This window comes from Rhincodon typus, chromosome 1 (assembly GCF_021869965.1).
Source record: "Rhincodon typus isolate 14 chromosome 1, sRhiTyp1.1, whole genome shotgun sequence".
In the NCBI taxonomy this organism is placed as follows: domain Eukaryota; kingdom Metazoa; phylum Chordata; class Chondrichthyes; order Orectolobiformes; family Rhincodontidae; genus Rhincodon; species Rhincodon typus.
Genome location: NC_063332.1, coordinates 160,886,094 through 160,907,480, shown reverse-complemented (window position 1 = coordinate 160,907,480; position 21,387 = coordinate 160,886,094). Strand labels below are relative to the sequence as shown.

At 41.9% G+C, this 21,387-nt stretch overlaps 1 protein-coding gene across 12 annotated transcripts in view; it reads right to left on the bottom strand.

The window, feature by feature from the left end:
* The window catches only part of LOC109917196 (restin homolog), a 110,417-nt gene that overhangs the window by 86,006 nt on the left and 3,024 nt on the right, over nucleotides 1–21,387 (bottom strand). For all 12 annotated transcript variants that reach the window (XR_007262056.1, XM_048596420.1, XM_048596427.1 and 9 more), the window contains exons 2-6: nucleotides 20,896–21,062; nucleotides 13,628–13,775; nucleotides 10,703–11,422; nucleotides 9,218–9,277; nucleotides 2,737–2,787 (exon numbers count right to left, since the gene is read on the bottom strand). Coding sequence is in view for 11 of the 12 variants with exons in the window: in XM_048596420.1 (XP_048452377.1) it covers nucleotides 2,737–2,787; nucleotides 9,218–9,277; nucleotides 10,703–11,422; nucleotides 13,628–13,775; nucleotides 20,896–21,062 (1,146 nt within the window). In the remaining variant the exon portion in view is untranslated. The remainder of the gene's footprint in view (nucleotides 1–2,736; nucleotides 2,788–9,217; nucleotides 9,278–10,702; nucleotides 11,423–13,627; nucleotides 13,776–20,895; nucleotides 21,063–21,387) is intronic.

Sequence of the window (21,387 nt, the reverse complement as noted above, 5' to 3'; positions counted from 1 at the left end):
CAGCCCTCTGCTCCCATCCCAACCTCACCATAAAACCCACGGACAAGGGAGGCGCAGTTGTAGTATGGCGCACTGACCTCTACATCGCCGAGGCCAGATGCCAACTCTCCGACACCTCCTCCTACCGCCCCCTTGATCATGACCCCACCCCCGACCACCAAACCATCATCTCCCAGACCATCCACAATCTCATCACCTCAGGTGACCTCCCACCCACAGCCTCTAACCTCATCATTCCCCAACCCCGCACTGCCTGTTTCTATCTCCTTCCCAAAATCCACAAACTTGACTGCCCTGGTCGACCCATTGTCTCCGCCTGCTCCTGCCCCACCAAACTTATCTCCAGCTATCTCGACTCCATTTTCTCCCCCTTGGTCCAGGAACTCCCTACCTACGTCCGTGACACCACCCACACCCTCCACCTCCTCCAAAACTTCCAATTCCCCTGTCCCCAACACCTCATCTTTACCATGGATGTCCAGTCCCTCTACACCTGCATTCCCCATGCAGATGGCCTAAAGGCCCTCCGCTTCTTTCTGTCCCGCAGGCCCGACCAGTCCCCCTCCACTGACACCCTCATCCGCTTAGCCGAACTCGTCCTCACCCTCAACAATTTCTCTTTCAATTCCTCCCACTTCCTACAGACAAAGAGGGTGGCCATGGGTACCCGCCTGGACCCAAGCTATGCCTGCCTCTTTGTAGGATACGTGGAACAATCCCTCTTCTGCAGCTATACTGGCCCCATCCCCCACCTCTTCCTCCGTTACATCGATGACTGTATCAACGCCGCCTCGTGCTCCCATGATGAGCTCGAACAGTTCATCCACTTCACTAACACCTTCCAGCCCAACCTTAAGTTCACCTGGACCATCTCTGATATCTCTCTCTTCTTCCCGGACCTCTCTGTCTCCATCTCTGGCATCCACCTGGAAACAGATATCCATTTCAAGCCTACCGACTCCCACAGCTACCTAGAATACACCTCTTCTCACCCACCTTCCTGAAAAAAGGCCATCCCCTATTCCCAATTTCTTCGCCTCTGCCGCATCTGCTCCCGAGCTGAGGCATTCCACTCCCGGACATCCCAGATGTCCTCGTTTTTCAAGGACCGCAACTTCCCCTCCACAGTGGTCGAAAACGCCCTTGACCGTGTCTCTCACATTTCCCACAACTCATCCCTCACACCCCCTACCCGCAACAACAACCAAAACAGAATCCCCCTCATCCTCACGTACCACCTCACCAACCTCCGGATCCAACGCATCATCCTCCGACACTTCCGCCATCTGCAATCTGATCCCACTACCAAAGACATTTTTCCCTCCCCACCCTTAATGCTTTCCGGAGGGACCATGCTCTGCGTGACTCCCTTGTCCGCTCCACACTCCCCTCCAGCCCCACCACCCCCAGCACTTTTCCCTGCAACCGCAGCAAGTTCTACACCTGCCCCTACACCTCCCCCCTCACCCCCATCCCAGGCCCTAAGAAGACCTTCCACATCAAACAGCTGTTCACCTGCACATCTGCTAACGTGGTATACTGTATCTGCTGTTCCTGTTGTGGCCTCCTCTACATCAGGGAAACCAAGCGGAGGCTTGGGGACCGCTTTGCGGAACACCTACGCTCGGTTCGCAACAAACAACTACAACTCCCAGTCGCGAACCATTTCGACTCCCCCTCCCACTCCTTGGACGACATGTCCATCCTGGGCCTCCTGCATTGCCACAATGATGCCACCCGAAAGCTGCAGGAACAGCATCTCATATTTCGCTTGGGAACCCTGCAGCCCAAGGGTATCAATGTCGACTTCACAAGCTTCAAAATCTCCGCTCCCCCGACCGCATCCCCAAACCAGCCCAGCTAGTCCCCGCCTCCCTAACCATTCCTCCTACCTCAAGCCCCACCCCCATCTCCTACCCACTAACCTCATCCCGCCTCCTTGACCTGTCCGTCCTCCCTGGACCGACCTATCCCCTCCCTAACTCCCCACCCACACTCACCTTTACTGGCTCCAACCCCGCCTCTTTGACCTGTCAGTATCCTCTTCACCTGTCTTCTCCTTTATCCATCTTCTATCCGCCTCCCCCTCTCTCCCTATTTATTTCAGAACCCCCTTCCCTTCCCCCATTTCTGAAGAAGGGTCGAGGCCCGAAACATCAGCCTTCCTGCTCCTCTGATGCTGCTTAGTCTGCTGTGTTCATCCAGTTCTGCACCTTGTTATCCCAGATTCTCTGGCATCGGCAGTTCCTACTATCTCTGACAGAGAAGAAGTTTGGGAATCTCTGTGTTAGAGACATTCCTAACAATTTAATCACATTGATAAGTACGCATGGCTCAATGACTTTTGTTTCATGTCATTTACTTTTTCAAAATACCAGATCACAAAGGACAGTATTTTAAAAACATCTATAGCGAAAACATGTGATCAACAGTATTGGTTCAATTACCATTTTGCCTCAGGTATGTTTGAGACCTGCCATTTGTATCTACTCAGATAATATCTCCATTTTATCGTGTTACATTGGGTTTCAGCAAGACAGTGTAAATCCAACAGCCACAAGTTACAGAGATAACCTTGATAGTCATCCTCAGCTGAAAATAGCACTGATAAATATAGTTGCTACCCAGCATCACTGGAATTGAGCATACAGCCTCAAATAAGACATAATTCATGCTTTATTTTCCAACTGAATTGAACTAACTTTCTGCAGAGTAATTACCAGAATCTGAGCTTACCACGTTCTGAAACATTGCACTGCAGAAGTTGCTCAGGCGCTTAGAAGTTACCTAAAGCAGAAAAATAAGAATATCAGGAATCGGCAGTAAATTGGCAGTGGTGCCATGTTTTCCCTTCAAAATCATGGCACAATATGTTTCACATTCACAAAATTGATCTTAACACATGCATAATTGCTTTAGTATGTGTTGAGATTGATCAGGTTCCTATGTCTCTTTAGATGACTATTGGATATGGACTTTTTTTTTAATCTCTTGTGAAATAAACTAAACATGACACACCTTGTGATTTTCCCTTCCACTGTCATGTGGAGATTTTGTGAACAAGACACACTAGATGTAAAGTGAATTAAAAATAATAATTATTATGCTCCAGCACTACACCTCTGAGGGAAGATGATAAGGAATTAATTTTCTTACTGCAATAACAACTTACATTTGTGTTGAGTTACGGAATCACTTATACATAGCAAGATACCATATGGGTGCTTCATTCAGAGAAGTGTGATCAAACAAAATTTGATGCTATGTCATGTGACAATATTAAGGCATTGGCCAATAAATTGCTTATGTCCTCTTTCAATAGAATGAGGTATGTTTTAAGGAGCATCCTTAAAGGAACAAAGAGAAGTCTAGAGGCATGGAGGTTCCAGGAAGGATTTCCAGACAGCAGCACCTTAGTTGATGAAGACATGGTCATCAATGGTGTGATTAAATTTCAAAATGCGCATCAGGCCCGAGTTTGAGAAGTTCTAATACCTCAAGAAGTTATAATGTGAAGGAGAGCAAGGGAGGGAGAGATTTGGGAACAGGGTGAAACAGAGGGAGGATGAAACTAGATTACTCGTCCATTGTATACAGTTCTTTTGGTAAGTTCTTTATTCTTTATTCATTCATGGGATGAGGGCGATGCTGACCAGGCAGCATTTATTGCCCATCCCTAATTACCCAGAGGGCAGTTAAGAGTCAACCACATTGCTGTGGGTCTGGAGTCACATGTAGTCCAGATCAGGTAAGGATGGCAGTTTCCTTCCCTAAAGGACATTAGTGAACCAGATGGGTTTTTCTGACAACCGCCAATGGATTCACTGTCATCATTAGATTCTTAATTTAGTTCGATCTCCGTAATTGATTCTTGTTATCTTTAAAAGAATAACATTCTACATTTGTTTTATTTTGATATTTGAAAAAATGTATTACAGTTCCATTCTATTTTTCTATCAATTATTGACTTCCTGTAAGTATTTCTTGACCTACCAGTACAGTCTTCTCAGTATTAGAAAGGAGAGAAGCATAAAGCTGGAAACAACAGACAAGTTAACTTAACAAAAACCAAAAGAACTGCAGATGCCGTAAATCAGAAACAAAAACAGAAATTGCTGGAAAAGCTCAGCAGGTCTGGCTGCATCTGTGGAGAGAAACCATAGTTAACATTTCAATTCGAGTGACCTTTCCCCAGAACTGATGGTAGCTATGAAAATGTTGGTTTATATGCAGAAGATAGGGTAGGGGGGAAAGGGGTAAAGAGTAAATGATAGATAGGGATACAGCCCAAAGAGGGGGAAGAACAATTGGACAGACAAAGGAGTAGATAATGATCTGGCTAGGAGGGTGAAAAGCTCTTAAGGGGGACTGTTAGTGACTAACAATGGGGTGAGTTTAATAGCACACTGTGATAACAAGGCCCGGTGTGTGGGGGTTGGAGTAAAGACATGGAAGAGCTTAAGTCCTAAAGTTATTGAACTCGATATTGAGTCCAGAAGGCTGCAGTGTCCCCAAGCGGAAAATCAGGGTCAATCAACCTGAAATGTTAACTCTGATTTCTCTCCACAGATGCTGCTAAGTTAGCTTAACATCTGTTTTAAGAAAAATGCTGGAATCTATTATTAACAATGTAGTAGAGTATTCAGAAAATCTCAGTGTAATCTGACAGGGTTAACAAAGCTTTGTGGATTTGACTGATTTAGAACATAGAACGTAGAACAGTAGAGCACAGTACAGGCCCTTCGGCGCACGATGTTGTGCCGACCTATTATCCTACTCTAAGATCAAACTACCCTGTATACCCTACATTTTACTATCCTCCATGTGCCTATCCAAGAGTTGCTTAAATGTCCCTAATGTATCTGACTCTACTACCACCGCTGGCAGCGCATTCCACACACCCAACACTCTCTGTGCAAAGAACCTACCTCTGACATCTCCCCTATACTTTCCTCCAATCACCTTAAAATTATGCCCCCTCGTAACAGTCATTTCCACCTTGGGAAAAAGTCTCTGGCTATCCACTCTATCAATGCCTCTCATCATCTTGTACACCTCTATCAAGTCACCTCTCATCCTTCTTCGCTCCAATGAGAAAGGCCTTAGCTTCCTCAACATTACCTTATAAGACCTGCCCTCCAGTCCAGGCAGCATCCTAGTAAATCTCCTCTGCACCCTCTCTAAAGCTTCCACATCCTTCCTATAATGAGGTGCCCAGAACTGAACACAACATACCAAGGGTTTTATAGAGCTGTAGCATAACCTCGTGGCTCTTAAACTCAATTCCCCTGCCAATGAAAGCCAACAACCATACAGTTTCTTAACAACCCTATCAACTTGGGTGGCAACTTTGAGGGATCTGTGGACGTGGACCCCAAGATCCCTCTGCTCCTCCACACTGCCAGGAAACCTGCCATTAGAAAGGAGAGAAGATTTATTAGGGCTCTTTGAGGAAGTAGCAAGTGAAGTTGATAGAAAAGGGAATCTGTGGAAGTACTGTGCTTAAAGGTCCAGAAGGCATTTGACAAGGTGCACATGAAACATTATTTCACAAAATAAGAACTTGTGGCATATGGAGATATGATTCATTAGCTAACAGAGAGTAGGCATAAATGGTCATATTCTGGCTGGCAAGATGTAACAAGTGGCAAGCCACTGGAATAGTGCTGGAGCTTTGACTACTTACAATCTGTATTAGTGATGTGGACGACAAGATCGAATGTATTGTTGTTAAGCGAGCTGATGTCCCAAGCAGTATATTAATAAAATGAAAAGAGATTACAGAGCTTGAAGGTACAGAGGGATCTGGTATATGAATCACAAAAAAAAAATTAGTATGCAGGTCCAGCAAGTAATTAGGAACAAATATGGAATATTGCTGTAAAAACTGAAAGTGCTGGAGAAGCTTGTCAGGTTCGGCTGTTCTTTGGTGAGAGAAAGAGAGTCAACATTTCAAGACCAATATGACTCTTCTTTGGATCTCCTCGTTGTTGTTTATTGCAAGAGCAACTAAATGTCAAAATTAGGGAAGTTTTGCTACAGCCATATAGGGCATTGGTGAGACCATATTAAGATTACTGTGTACAATTTTGGTCTCCTTATTTAAGAGATTGCATAATTGCTATAGAAATATTTCAGAGATGCTTCATAGAATCATACAGTACAGAACAGGCTATTCAGCCCATCAAGTCTATACGACCAAGTGTCAAGAAATCGACACGTCTCGCTTTCCAGCACTAGCCCCCATAGCCTTGAATGTTCTGACACTGCAGGTACTCATCCAAGTGCTTTTTATGTGTTGTGAGGTCACCAGCCTCAACTACACTCCCAGGCAATGCATTCTAGACCCCCACCACTGTGGGTGAAACATGTTTCCATTTGACTGATTCTGGGATATGTCTATCTAATAAGGAGAGGTTAGGGATTGGTTGGAGTTCAGAAAAATGAAAAGTAATCTTATTGAAACATATATGTTCCTGAGAGGACTTGACAGGGTGAGTGCTAAAAAAGGATGTTTCCCCTTGTGACAGAGGCTAGATCTAAAGATACAGTTTAAAAGTAAAGCGTCTCCCATTTAAGACGGAGATGAGGAGCAGTTTTTCCCTCGAGATTCTCCTCCCCAGACAGCAGTGAAGGCAGTGTTATTAATTTTTTTTAAGGCAGAGGGAGATAGATTCTTGAGTACAAAGAGAATTAAAAGCTGTTAGGGTTAAGCCAGGAAGTGGGGATGAGGTGACAAGCAGATCAGCCATGATTTTATTGAACAAAATCATGGCTCGAAAGTCCAATTAGACTACTCGTTCCTTATTTATATTTTTGCATTGTATAATTCACTTTCTGAGTTAGATGAAAATCTTGATGCACGCTAATTCTATTAGCTCATTGTGATGTACGGTTGGATTCCAGAAGTGGCTGTGGCCAGACCCTTGATGAAAGTTTTGAGAAAGCAGTCAATTAAGGGGGCACTCCTACCCCCACCCCCAATCTTTGCTTCTCTCTTGGAGCCCAGCAAATTAAGGTCAAAGGGAGGGCTATGCAGCCAGGAGAGCCAAGAGTGGCACCCAAGGTTTTTAGCAGCTGTGGGTTCCAGCACAGTGTAGGTGATGGACCAGCTTCCTGTATATCTTGGTCTTGAAATCAGCAGTACCATCACTGGGTACTGCCTTTCTCTGGGACATGTAATATATGTCCTGATCTGACGGCAAAGTTAAGGTATTGTGCTGTGTCTGAGCTGGAGAGTTTTAGTTATAGTAGGCTGGTGTCGTTTCCTCAAAGCTAGAAGACTGAGGGGGGAACACAATTGAGATGTACAATATTATGAGGGCTATAGGTAAGGTAGATAGGAAGAAACGTTTCCCATTGGTGGAGTGATCAATGTCCAGGGGAGCACAGATTTAAGGTTATAGACGGGGTTAGAGAGGATGTGAGGAAGAATTTTTTTACCCAGAGGGTGAAGGGGATCTGAAACTCACTGCCTCTAAGAAGAGTAGAGGTAGAAATCTCGTAACATTTAAGAAGGACTTAGATGCGCACTTGCAATATGTAGATATAAAGGTTATGGGCCAAATGCTGGAAAATTCGATTAGAATAATTAGGTGCTTGGTTTTGACCGGCCTAGACTTGATCGGCTAAAGGGTCTTTTTCGGAGCTGTAAGACTCTGCATCTCAAAGAAGCATGTAACATTCTCCCTCAATTTGTAAGGTGGTGTTTGGGTATTCAACAAAGCACCCCAGAATCAATCAGGCAGATCTTCTATACTTCCAAAAGGTTTTCTCAATTAGTATTCTAGCCATATGCGTGTGTGTTTCATGGTTTGCACAGCACTATGGTGGAAAGCACAGCTGTACTTTGAACTTGCCCTGGAGCATGCTGGTATTTTGACATGATTCAGTAGATCCAAGGTCATCTCCCCAATTCCAGTCACCCCCATAACAACCACAAACGTGCTTTCTGCCCACTCCCCAACACAGGAAAATCAAGGCCAATATCTTCAGTTGATGAAAGAAAATCTTTCACAAACTTGAAACACTTTTTACATAATTAAGTACTCATTGAAGCACTGTCTCTGTTATAATGAGGGAAATGTGGAAACAAATAATGGAGATGCAGCTGTCACTAGACAAGTAGTCCAGATTCCAACACCAATGTTCTGGGAATGAGTTTCAAATCTCACCATGGGAGCTGGCAGAATTCGAATTGAATTATCATAGGATATAAACCTAGTTTAGGTGATGGTGACCATGATATCTATCACTGATTGCTGTAAAACCCATCTATTTCTTTAATTTTCTTTACAGAAGGGAATTTACCATTCTTGGGCTTTTTGGGACTCCTGATTCATGGCAATACGGTTGACCCTTACCTGCCCTCTGAAATGGTTGAGGAGGCAATTCAGTTCAAGGGCAATGAGGGATGGACAATAAATGCCACCTTGGCCAGTGACACTTGCATCAAGTGAAACAATGTAGAAATATTCTATACGCAACGGGATCCCATAAGCTACGATGTGATAATGACCAAATAATCTAATTCAGTGATATTAGTTGAAGGATAAATATTGACTAGGATATTGATCTTCAGGGTAGGTGGAGTTTCCAGATACCCAGAGTTCGATGTTCTCATTTCAGTTGTCCTACAGGATGTTTTTTGAGGGATAATTATGGGTCAAGATATGATGGAAACCAACCTAATATTCCAGTAAATTGACCCTGTCAGTTGTCTCCCAGTACCGTGAGGATAAATGTTTCATACTTAACCAATACTTCTGCCCTCAGTTGGACTTCACTTCTGAAGCGAAGCTTAATCAGCAGTCATCAATTTTACAATAACCTGAACATAAAATTATCACACAGAAGATTGGATGCTCTGACCTGTGAGCAAATTGATAAAGGGTGAAGTTGGTCTGAGTCAGCAGTGAAAAAAACAGACACACAGCAAACCTGCAGCTTTTGGTGCATCAAGTCCAATATCCTTTCCTAGTGACTTTATAAGAATGGGCTTAAATTATTTTCTACCCACATTATCCTTCCTATCACTCCTGTCAAATCCAGGTAAATTATTAAGTGGGCAAGATACATGCCCAGATAAAGCCATTTTATTTACTCAGTTCCTCTTAGCAGACAGACTTAAGCGATTAAAAAAAAATCAGAAAAAAACCACACTCAAGAGATATGGTAGTGAAAAGATCTGAATTGTAAAACAAAGATTTATTCTTACCTCTAATGAAGTTTCATGTATTGGCATTTCATCAGAACTTAACTGGAGTTCACTGTTATTCTAGGATAAAAAGTAAACAGGCAGCAATTTGATGCAATTTATTTCTTTCAAGACTATAATAAATTAATCTATCACAAAATAGTTACATGTTTCAAAAATATGAACAGTCTGATTAGATTGCTTCACAGAGGAGCTTGCAGGGATGTTGAGAATTGGCTTGGCTTTCTTGCCATCAGGCCCACATCGGAATGCCACAGTGCACTGGTCCAAATGGCTGTTGCCGTTATACACTTTGGTGATGGTGAAATCAATCTATAGGTAGCTGCATTTTAGGGTAGGCAGCAGAACCAAGAAATGTGCCTGGGGCAGTGAAAGTCTAAATTTAACATTTTCATCTTCTGTGCAAATGCCTCCACGGACCCATCCTTCCCGATCTCTGTAACTTGCCACAGCCATACAACCCTTTGCGAACTCAACTGTGCTCCAATTCTGATCATTTGTGCATTCTTGAATGCTTTTGCCCACCATATGCTTTACGGCCTTACCATGTGGTGCTGTTCCTTCAATATCAATGACCTGAGCTTTAATTCAAGGCTACATTAAAGGCTCTATGAAATTATCCTCATAATTTTTTACACCAAACATTCTTTGGAAGTAGCTAAACTCCATATCCAATGCTGTTTACAATATAGAAAACATTCAATGTCATGGAAAGTACAAGATCTATCTACTCTACTCTGTCTGAGAAAATGGACATAAGATGATGACACAAATGGTAATGGTCACTTTGAAGGCCATGTCACTGGCTCCAAAATAGAAAACTTGTAGGAAAGAAAAGGTTTGCCTGCTTGAAACCATTGCTAAGGGACTTACAGCCAAATAGCCAAAGCAGGTTTTTCTAAACATTCCTGTCAGATCAGAAATTTCAAGTACATTAGTGGATAATACAAGCTTGCAAAATCAACCTCTTCCTGGTTTGACAGTTGAATGGATAACTTGTCTCTCATTTCTACAGGCTTAAGTCAGATATAACTCCGGTGTAAATGGCAAATCAGTTCCATGTTATTCAAATACATCCACCAATTTGTGGATGGATGCATCTTCCACCAGCCCTGAACTCTACGGGAATTTAATGTTCACATTAAAATGTTGTTCAGTCTGGCATATCTAACTTCCACCCCAAATAGCATCCAGCAATTCTGTTGGAAAATGCAATGATACTGACCTCTTCTCACATGCAAATTTTAATCTCTAATTCACACATTCATGCAAAATAAACCACCTCTAGGTAGGCATTACAAGAGGCAGGAGACAGCAGGAATAATACTGCAGCACGAATCATTACCATTAGGAAGGGAGATGTGGAGAGATGAAAATAATTGTGATTTTTCTGGAGTTGTAGGCTTAGTTTTAAAGAATAATCTTTCAATGTGTAAGATATCAAAAAGAATTAGGTATTTTACATTCTGCAACATTATCACTTACTAATGTCATATTATGCAGTTTATTTTTCTCCTCGACTAAACGCTCCAGTTTCTCTTTCTCTTCCAGCACTTCTTTCAGGTAATTTTCATTCTCCTGAATTTGTTTCAGTTCTGTTCTGAGCTTCTCATTTTCCTCTTCCAGTTCCTCGGCTTGTTCTTGCAGGCTGCTCTCTGATAACTTCAACTCATGGATCCGTGAACGGAAGTCTTCCAGTTTATGTGTAAGGAAGTCCTCATTGTCTTCGGCTTGCTGAAGTCTTTCCCTGAGTTGTTCCTTTTCCCGGTTAATTGCCTCTTCTTTCGCTAAAAGCTTATTTAAGTCATCCTGAAGCACAAGAATACTGTCTTTGACTTGGTCTTCTCTCTCTGACACGGAACGTGCCACATTGGCAAGTTCAATGTCATGCTCAGAAAGCTCTTTGCTTCGTTTGCTCTGTACTTTTTCCAACTTTGTGAACTTTGCCGTGACTTGCTGCAGCTCAGTTTTCAGGATAATACTGGTTGCATTTAAGTCGATCCTCTCTCTATCCAGTTTGAAGATCTGGCTGTGCAGGAACTGTTCCCGTTCCCTCAGCTTCACCATTTGCTGCTGCTGCTTTTGTTTGTAATGTTCAAAGTACTCAGATTGGTTCTTCATCTCATCCTCTTTCATCCTGAGCTGGTTCTGCAAACGCCACAGTTTTCCCTTCAGCAACTCTTCAGACTTCTCCTTTTCAGCAAGCTTTAAAGGAAGAAGAGAATAGTGAGGAGATGTAATAGAGCTCTGCAGTAACTAACCACGGGTGTCACTGTCACAACAAGTGATATAAAATGAGATCTGACCTCCACTGAAGATTATATATTGTATTTCAAATAGTCAGCATTATTCTGAAAACATTGGAAATACTATTTGGAACAGAGAACAGACTAAGCTACTCAGCTTCTTGATAAGAGATGGCATGGCCATGAGGTTACAGATTGAGTATTACAATTTGACTGATGGATCATTGCACCTTGCAGCTCTGAGCTGCTAAATCTAGGCCTTAATCAATCCCTCTTAGAACCACATGACATGATGGAGCATGTTCTTAGTGTGAAGACGTGATTTGACCTCCACAAACACTGGATGATAATCATTTCCTCTGATACTTTCTTTGAGAAGTGCATCTGTCCAGTGATTCTCTTGGCATCCCTGAGTCTTTTGATTGTTCATTCTTTACAGTAAAAGATCTAGGACAGAAAGTTCCCAAAAGTATATTTTCATTTTCCTTACCAGACCACTTTATGTTTCAATGAACAAAACATTAAATACTGAACTTCAAGGACTCACCAATACCTTTGTAATTATTTACATTTACCTTTAACATGGAGTTAAAAAACAATAACAATATAATTGAACTCTCCAGTGAGATGGTCATTGGCAACAGAAGCAAGCATGTTGACATCAAATTCATTTCTTTTCAACAGAAGCTATTCGATGCTCCTTACTATCAGTGTCCTGTCTTGTTTTGGGAAAACAAACTCAAGGAAAGCAAGCAATAAGGTAATGATAAAAAAATTAAAATATTGGAACAGCACTAATTATGTAGCACTGAAAGGATCAATTGTGATCCCCAGGTAGTTCAGTTGTTGCAAGGAACAATCATAGAACATGTACACAAAGGCAGAAGCTAAACATGGATGCTCTGACAAGGGAAGCTACATGAACGTTGGTACCATGACCTTTTCTATTAGCCTATGACCTATTAGCTAACAGTGAATTAAGATATAAACCAGCCATTGGTGAGGGAGGTCTCGTGGTGCAGTGTTGCTGACTCTGCATTGTGGAGCTCCAGTTCAAGTATTAATTTCAGTATTAATGTCACATGAGGACAAGGCTTTGCTTGGTCATAGTTCTTACTGTAACTGACCAATCCACAGTGTCAGCAACTACTGGAAAAAAATATTGGTTTATTGATCAAGTAACATACCTGCAAAAGGGAGATCTGTGGGTTCCTGAGTGTAACTAATATAACTATCTGCCGAAGCATTTTATAGATGCACCATTGAAAGTGTCCTATCTGGATGCATCATAGTTTTGTACAGCAACTGCTCTGCCCAAGACTGTAAGAAATTACTGAGAGTTGTGAACGCAGCCCCATCCGTTATGCAAACCAGCCTTCCTTCCACTGACTCCATCCACAAATCCCACTGGCCTCAGGAAAGCAGCCAACATCATCAAAGACCTCCCCCCATCCTGGTTATACTCTCATCCACCCTCTTCCATCAGGCAGAAGACACAAAAGTTTGAAAACATTTCCCAACAGATTTAAGAACAGTTTCTTCCCCACTGTTATCAGGCTTATGAATGGACCTCTAATAAATTAGAGTTGATCTCTCTCTGCACCTTCTTTGTAGCTGTGACACTATATTCTGCATTCTGTTCTATTACCCTAATGTACTTACGTAAGGTATGATTTGTCTGGTTATCTCACAAAACAATACTTTTGACTGTATCTCAGTACATGTGACAATAATAATCCAAATCAAAGCTCCTTAGGTAAAGAGAGATGTCTCCTCACCAGTCCCCTGGAATTTACTGGATCATCTCTGAGGGGGTTCAGAGAGAATCTTTCTAAGAATTTTTGTTTTTTCTAAATTAACCTAATGTTTTAATCCCTCTCTCAGGAGACTGCTGGTTCAATTGTCTTTGTAGTTGTTCTTGTTGGCGGCTGGGAAGTTGAATGGGGATCACACCATCCAGAACTTGCACCATGATTGTTTGGGACTGGCTCAAAGGGTGATTTGTTCTTTATCTTGTTCTATCATGTATGCGAACCCTCAAGGTCTATGTCCAACGTGACAGAAACATGACTTCGGTAAAGATTCGGATAATGGAGAATTGCTACAAGTCAGAGACTTCAGTGGAGCAAGAAAAATGGATGACGGGATTTACAATGAGCCTTACCAAAAATTTAAGATCCTTCTCAGAAATTTGCAGACTTCGAAGCTTTCCTGTAAGTTGTGGATCACTGGTCATTGATTGCTGTGATTTGGAAGTTAACTCATTGATTTTATCCAGAAGCCTTTGTTCTGACAGTTCCAAATCTTGAATTCTAAATAAAAGTAACCAATAGCACAGAGTCAATAAAAAGAGAACTTCTATTGAACTTTTTGTGATGGAGTATACATTGCTTGCATCAAAGGATGTCATTGCTGCTTCATTCCTCCAACAAATACAATCCAGACAGTTTTAGGCTAAAGCTCATATAATTTCCAACTTTCTTCCCTTGTAGTGAAATCCTCAATCCTCTGCAGGTACTTTCTCGTCACTTTATAAACCATTGTTACAGGAATGAAGAATTAAATATTATTAAAGGAAGAGCAGTCAGTGGCCCATTGATCATATGTGTTTCAGAGATTCCAGAAATCTGTAAATCAGAGTCTTATCATACACAGAGGCATTCTACCAATAAAAATAAGCCCTGCAAAAGCACAGCTAATTGGTTATTTTTTTCCCCAAATGACAACATTCATATGAATATAAAATGCTCCTTGCTATAAACTACTTGTTATTAACATTTGCATTGTATAATCAGGTTATGCAAAAAATCAATTTAATCCACTCAAAATTAGAACCTTTCCCATGAACCTTACTATTTTCATTGTTCCAATATTCGACATGGGGGAGGCAATAGCTTAATGGCCAAATACAGAGACCCTAGTCAATTCTGGGGACCCCAGTTCAATAGCGGAATTTGAATTCAATAAAAATTTGGAATTAGGACACAAATGATGACCACGAATCCATTGTCAATTGTCGGAAAAACCCATCTGGTTCACTAATGTCCTTTAGGAACTCCATCCTTACCTGGCCTACAATTGATTCCAGACCAACAGCAATGCGGTTGACTCTTAACTGCCCTCTGGGCAATTAAGGGTGGCTAATAAATACTAGCCCAGCCAGCAATGGGCTCATTCCGTGAATGAACAAAGAAAAGAATAAATAAATCCAATTTATTAGCACCCCACCCAACTACACCATGCAATGACCTCAACAGCTTTGAACAGAGTAGGCCTATCCTTCCTCCCCAACATTACCATACATCTTCCCTCCAGACTGATCTACTTGAAACTCAGGGAACTAAAGCTCAATGAGATGAATCCATGGGTGGATAACTTCATCCCATGACAGCAGTTCAGGTTGTCTGTGATGATTTTGCACTTCACCCTCTTATTGACCACAAGACATGACTGCAGCAATAGTCCATTTGGTCCATCAAACCCTCCAAGTGTCAGGGACCTCAGGCATTTCTTCATATTTCTCTACTGGCTGTGGACGCTGGACGGGGCTTCCAATCCAGGGACCAGATTCCAGGGAAAGGCATGCTTGTGGTCTGGCCACTGCCTGATTGGTCCATCATTCTGCAGGCGTCCCTTGGAAAATGCAATGTGGAACTGTCTCCAGCTCACCAGCCCATTACCAACACTCCCAATGTCTCACAAAGATTTTCCCGCATGGCACTGCATAATTGGTGCCCGAAAGCTGAGGGACTGTCTGGAAAGCTACCCCCTAGTCTTGCAGTAGATGGTATAATTATCCCTGTGAAATATTCAGACATTGTCCTTGAATTTTCTCTCAAGTTTCTCCCAGACTGATATGTAAACAGAGTTTCTGCCAAACCTCCACGAGAGCTATAGCAACAGCATAGGGCGAATCTCTGAGCACATTCCAGCATATAAGTTTGTTCATCTTAGCTATTTTAATGTCAACAATGGACTGATGTTATATAACACTAAAGGGGAAGTGTATTAAAATAAATGTAATTTTATTTGCGATCGTCCTCCCTTAGAACACTGACCCTGAATATCAGCAGAGCTTCAGCTGCTGTGCCACTGTAACTTCACTGGATATTTGGTGGATTAACAGATGCTGCCAGACCTGCTGAGCTTTTCTAGCAACTTCTGTTTTTGATCCTGATTTACAGCATCTGCAGTTCTTTCGGGTTTTATTTGGTGGATTAAACCTGATTTTATTCAGCTGAATGAGAGCAGGTCCAAAGACGTTATGGGTTTAAATATCAAGGGCGGCTGGGCCCTCTCAGAAATAACATTTGTGCAAAATGTTGCTGTTGTTGACTTAGATGCAAATCCTGCCTGAAATATTTCAGTGCCAGTCATGCTCTTGTCTAAACTAAATATATTAAGCACTACCTTTTGATTCAGTTGGATCTGGGGAGCACACTGGTGTTGACAGAAAAGATCTGAATAGAAAGAAAAGTTAAAAGAATGGGAAAAAAAAAACAAGAAGAAATCAGGAACTGAACAGCCTCAAATGTACTACTTCATTGCTAGTGAAGTGCCACAGGGATCAGTGCTGGGACCTTTTACAATCCATATCAATAACTTAGATAAAGGGCACAAAGTTGCTAAGTTTGCTGATGCCACAAATATACATAGCAGAGCAAGTAGTGCAGAGGATGTAAGGAGTCAGCAAAGGGTTAAATGAGTGGTCAAAAATTTGGCAGATGAACTATAATGGGGTGAAACGTGAATTTGTCCACTTTGGCAGAAAGAATAGCAAAGCAACCTATTATTTAAAGGGAGAAAGATTGTAGAACTCCACAGTATGGAGGGTTCGGGGATACTGGTACATGAATCATAAAGAGGTGCTAAAAAATGGGGATCAGTTAGCTCAGTTGGCTGGACAGCAGGCTTGTGACATAAAGAGATGCCAACAGCATGGGTTCAATTCCTGTACCAGCTGAGGTTACCATGAAGGACTCTCCTTCACTACCTCTCCCTTCACCTAAGATATTATAACCCTCAGGTTAAACCACAAGTTATCTCTCCCTAATAAGAGAGTAGCCCTGTGGCCTGGTAAGACTATGGCATCTTTACCTTTAATATCCAGGTACAATGAGTGATTGGGAAGGCCTATAGAATGCTGTCATTTATTGCAAGGGAAATGGATTATACTTCAGTGAACTTTTTGTTACAGTTTTACAAGATGTTGGTGAGATAAAACCTGGAGTCCTGTATTCTGTTTTAATCTCCTTATTGAAGAAAGGATATAACTGCATTAGAAGCAATTCAGAAAAGATGTACTGAACTGAGATGGAAGGGTTATTCTTTGAGGAAAGATTGGACAGATTGAGTGTGTATCAACTGGACTTTAGAAGAATGAGATGTGTTTTTATTAAAATATAAGATGCTGAGGGAACTTGACAGGTGCATAAGGAGAGGTTTTTCCCCTAGTGGAAGAGGCAAGAATTAGGCACCACAGTTTAAAAATAAGGGATCTTCCATTTAAGACAGTGATTAGAATTGTTCTCTCTCTTAGCGGGGTAATTGGTCTGTGGAGTTCTTTGCTCTGGAGAGCAGTAGAGGCACGGATATTGACTATTTTTAAGGCTGGGTTAGAGATTCTTCATTCAGAAAGAAGTGAATGGTTATAGGGTTAGACAGAAAAGTATAGTTGAGGCCACTATCAGATCAGCCAAATATTCTTGCTCTAAAATTGTAGGTTCCTGTGTATGTAGGTGGGAAGATTTCCTGGAATGTTGCCACAAGTGTAAGAACTACAGTGAGATGAGATAAGCATAACATAACAAACATGTTTAAGTGGAGGTTTGATCATAATGTTCAAAGCCAAGAACAGTTTCATTACATTAAGTAATAAAAAAAAAACTGTTTCCATTAGCAGAAGGGCTAGTAACCAAAAGACACAGACATAAGTTGATCAGCAAAAAAACCAGAGGGGGCTTGAGGACCATTTTGTACACACAATGTGTTGTTATGATGTGGAACACCCTGCCAAAACACTCCTAAAGGGCTAAACAGCCTTCTGCTGTGTTATATCATTCTATGATGGCAAAATGTCTGTTCCCATTATCTAGCATAAAGCAGATAAAGATCAACACACATTATCTAACCATGGACACAAGATTGTCAACTTAACTGAACGCATTATGGAACCCAGGGATTAGATGTTCCACTTCATCTGCCAATTCACCAGCCAAACAATGATGGAAATTACCACTGCTCCCACCATCCCCCCTGCCCTCAAAATATCTCAAATCTAGATTATTAAGGGGCATTTATTCAAAACAGTTCTAATCAAAATTCCTTATACCAAATAAAAATGCCAACATAATCTTGGATGCTTGAGTTTATTTATGAAAAGAACTATCTCAACAGTAAGAACATACAGAAGAATTTTTCCTACAGAGAGTAATTGTAACTGTGCTGGAGGGCAATGTGGTGGCTCAGTGGTTAGCACTGCTACCACACAGCATCAGGCGCCCAAGTTCAATCCCACCCTCTGGTGACTGTCCATGTGGAGTTTGCACACTCTCCCCGTGTCTGTGTGGGTTTCCTCTGGGTGCTCCCGTTTTCTCCTACAGTCCAAAGATGCGCAGGACTGGCCATGGGAAATGCAGGGTTATAGGGATAGGGTAGGGGGATGGGTCTGGTTGGAATGCTCTTCAGAGGGCTGATGTAGACTCACGGGCCGAATAGCCTACTTCTACACTGTGGGGATTATATGATTCTATGAAAAATGTGATTGCACAATATCCATTACTCAGGCACCAGACAGCCACATAGGTCTCCACAAGCAAAAACCGCCTTTTTCTTCAAATGAGAAGTGCATCACACACCATGTTGACTTGGGCTCCTCAGCAAGCATCAAAAAGCATGCTAGAAATATTTAAAGCAACTAATAACTTCTGTAATTAAGTGTCTTACTCTTGTTTGTTGTGTCAATACTAAGCATGCCATATGGTAAGCTCGCTCAGCAACTTCTGACACCAATTGGCTGGAAGGTCAATTTTGCCAGCACTCATGCAGCAATTAGAGCCTGGGCTGCTGGTGTTTTGTGGCCCTGCTTTCCAGCCTCAAACAACCAGTTTTCTTCCTTCCTGCGTACTATCTCCAAAGTAGCAACTGAGGAACTGAGCACCCAGTCGCAGGACTTGCCATTTTTCCCTGTTGTCTGCAAACAGAGGACACCCACATTTTCAGAGCAGCCCATTACCTTCAGATGATCTCAGAGACACCCAATATCCATATCAAAAATGTTCAGCCAATGGATAGCACTGGCTGCAAGCATAATGATAATGGCAGGACTGACTGGGACAATACCAACAGGTCATTTGCTCAACTCGCGAATAAGATCCTCAAATTTCTCTACTTACAATATGTGTTAATGATTTAGATGAGGGAACAAAATGTAATATCTCAACATTTGCAGATGACACAAAGCTGGGTGGAAAGGTGAGCTGTGAGGAGGATGCAGAAATATTGTAGTATGATTGGACAGGCTGAGTGAGTGGGCAAATGCATGGCAGATGCAGTATAATACGGATAAATATGGATATCCACTCTGGTACCAAAATCAGGATGGCAAATTATTATTTGAATGGCTGTAAATTGAGAAGGGGGACCATTCAACAGGATCTGTGTGTCCTAGTGCACTAGTTGCCAAAAGTAAGTATGCAGGTGCAGCAGGCAGTCAAGAATGCAAACGGTATGTTGGCCTTCATAGCAAGAAGATACAAGTACTGGAAGAGTGATGTTTTGCTGCAATTGTACTGGTACTGGTGAGGCCACATCTGAAATATTGTGTGCAGTTCTCACATCTGAGAAAGGATGTTTTTGTCACAGAGGGAGTGCAGCGAAGGTTTACCAAATTGATTCCTGTGATGGCAGGTCTGACGAATGAGGAGAGATTAAGGATCATACTTACTGGGGTTTAGAAGAATGAGAGGGGATCTCATAAAAACTAAAATATTCTAATAGGACTAACAGGTTAGATGCAAGAAGGCGTGGAAGTCCAGAACCAGGGGTCATAGTTTAAGGATAAGAGGTAAACCCTTTTGGACTATGATGAGGAAAAATTTCTTCATCCAAAGCATCCGTAGAATTCACCGCCACAGGGAGTAGTTGGGGCCAAAACAATTTGGTTTGCTGCACTCCCTCTGTAATAAGAGCATCCCTTCTCTGATGTGAGAACTGCACACAATATTTCAGATGTGGCCTCACCAGTGCCAGTACAATTGCAGCAAAACATCACTCTTCCAGTACTTGTATCCTCTCGCTATGAAGGCCAACATACTGTTTGCATTCTTGACCTGCCTGATGCACCTGCACGCTTACTTTCAGCAACACTGTTTTCAAGAAGGAGGTAGATATAGCTGTTTTGGTAAACAGATTAAGAGTATTGGGAGAAGGGTGAGATTAGGGCATTGAGCTCGATGATCAACCATGATCATATCGAATGGTGGAGCAGGATCGAGGAGTTGAATGGCCTACTCCTGCTACTGCCTTGAGACCGCCATACCTTGTATGTACACCTTTTTGATCAGGACTCAAATTCTGTGCTTGTTTTTTAGCCAAATTTTTCTTTTCCATTTTTATCCTGCCATTTAGTTTTCTTACAGTATTATTCGATGTATCCGTTTGTGAATATTGGCTCCTCTTCTTTCTCTCTCTAACTACAAGAAACAATTCTAGTGATAGCTTATCGCTCTTAAGTTATAGCTATTCATTTTGAAACTCAAAATGTGTTACACACATTTTTAAATAGCAGCTGACACTAGGTTAGATCAGACAATGCTACAACCTGTGCATGATTCACAGTGGTTTGATTATTAGTTCTTTAATTTGTATAATCAAAAAAACAGATTATTGAATCACACAGAAGGAAGTCATTCAGCTCTTTATACCTATACAGGTTCATTGAAGTAGATAGTGAGTCTACTCTGCTAACCCCTAACTCAACAAATCTTGTTATTGTTAGTTATGTTACATTAAAACTCTTCATCGAGCAACTCATTTGGTTGTGAACAGAGAACAGCATTTGTGACAGCGCTTTGTGCATCACATCATATTCCATGTAAATTCCTTTGTTCAGAGCTATTGGTCAGTGTAAACACACTTTGGGAAATCACTCATTTCAATTCCACTCCTGACCTGCCACATAAAGGTAGCCATACAAGTGGAAGATGTAATCGGTATTCATTTACCTGATACCACCAGCCTTAATTAACACTTCTCTTCTTCATTCAGGTAAACCACAGTAGCTGAAGCTCGAGAGATTCTCTCGATGGTACAGCATTGCTTTTCTGTCAGCTTCCTTTTCCCTTTCTATAGTCCCTTAATCTGAAACAGTTTGAAGGTATCGAATGTGCAAGAGAAACAGAATTAGTGCCGCTGCCTGCTGCATTTCCCTACCTTCTTTGTAAAGCAGCTTCTGTCTTTGTGAAGTTGTCAATGGTTTGCTTGAGTATCTCCTCGGACTGCGTGAGTTCTTCCAACCTCTGGTTGAGGACATCCATTTCACGCTTATTATTCTCCCACTCAGTGCGTTTTGTCCCGTCTTTCTTCGTCTCCTCTAGATCCTGCAATTGCCAGGAGGTACCAATGGTGACATTAACATTCAGTACATCGGTTCCCTCTTTCCAGGGTGAGATGATATAATTAATCTCCTTCACGTTATCACCCAGGGACTCCATTTATAGGGAATAAAAAACAATTCTGCATTTCATGCCACTGGGACCAATTGAACCCTAGAGTTATATTGTTGCTGTAAACATTTCCATCTCTAAACAGTGCAGATATTTTCACATTGAAACAGCCTCTGTTGTTTTGACTGTGGTAACCTACTGCTCAAATGGCATTGTCACAATGTGCTGAAGAGGTATTTACTTATTCATGATGAAAGGC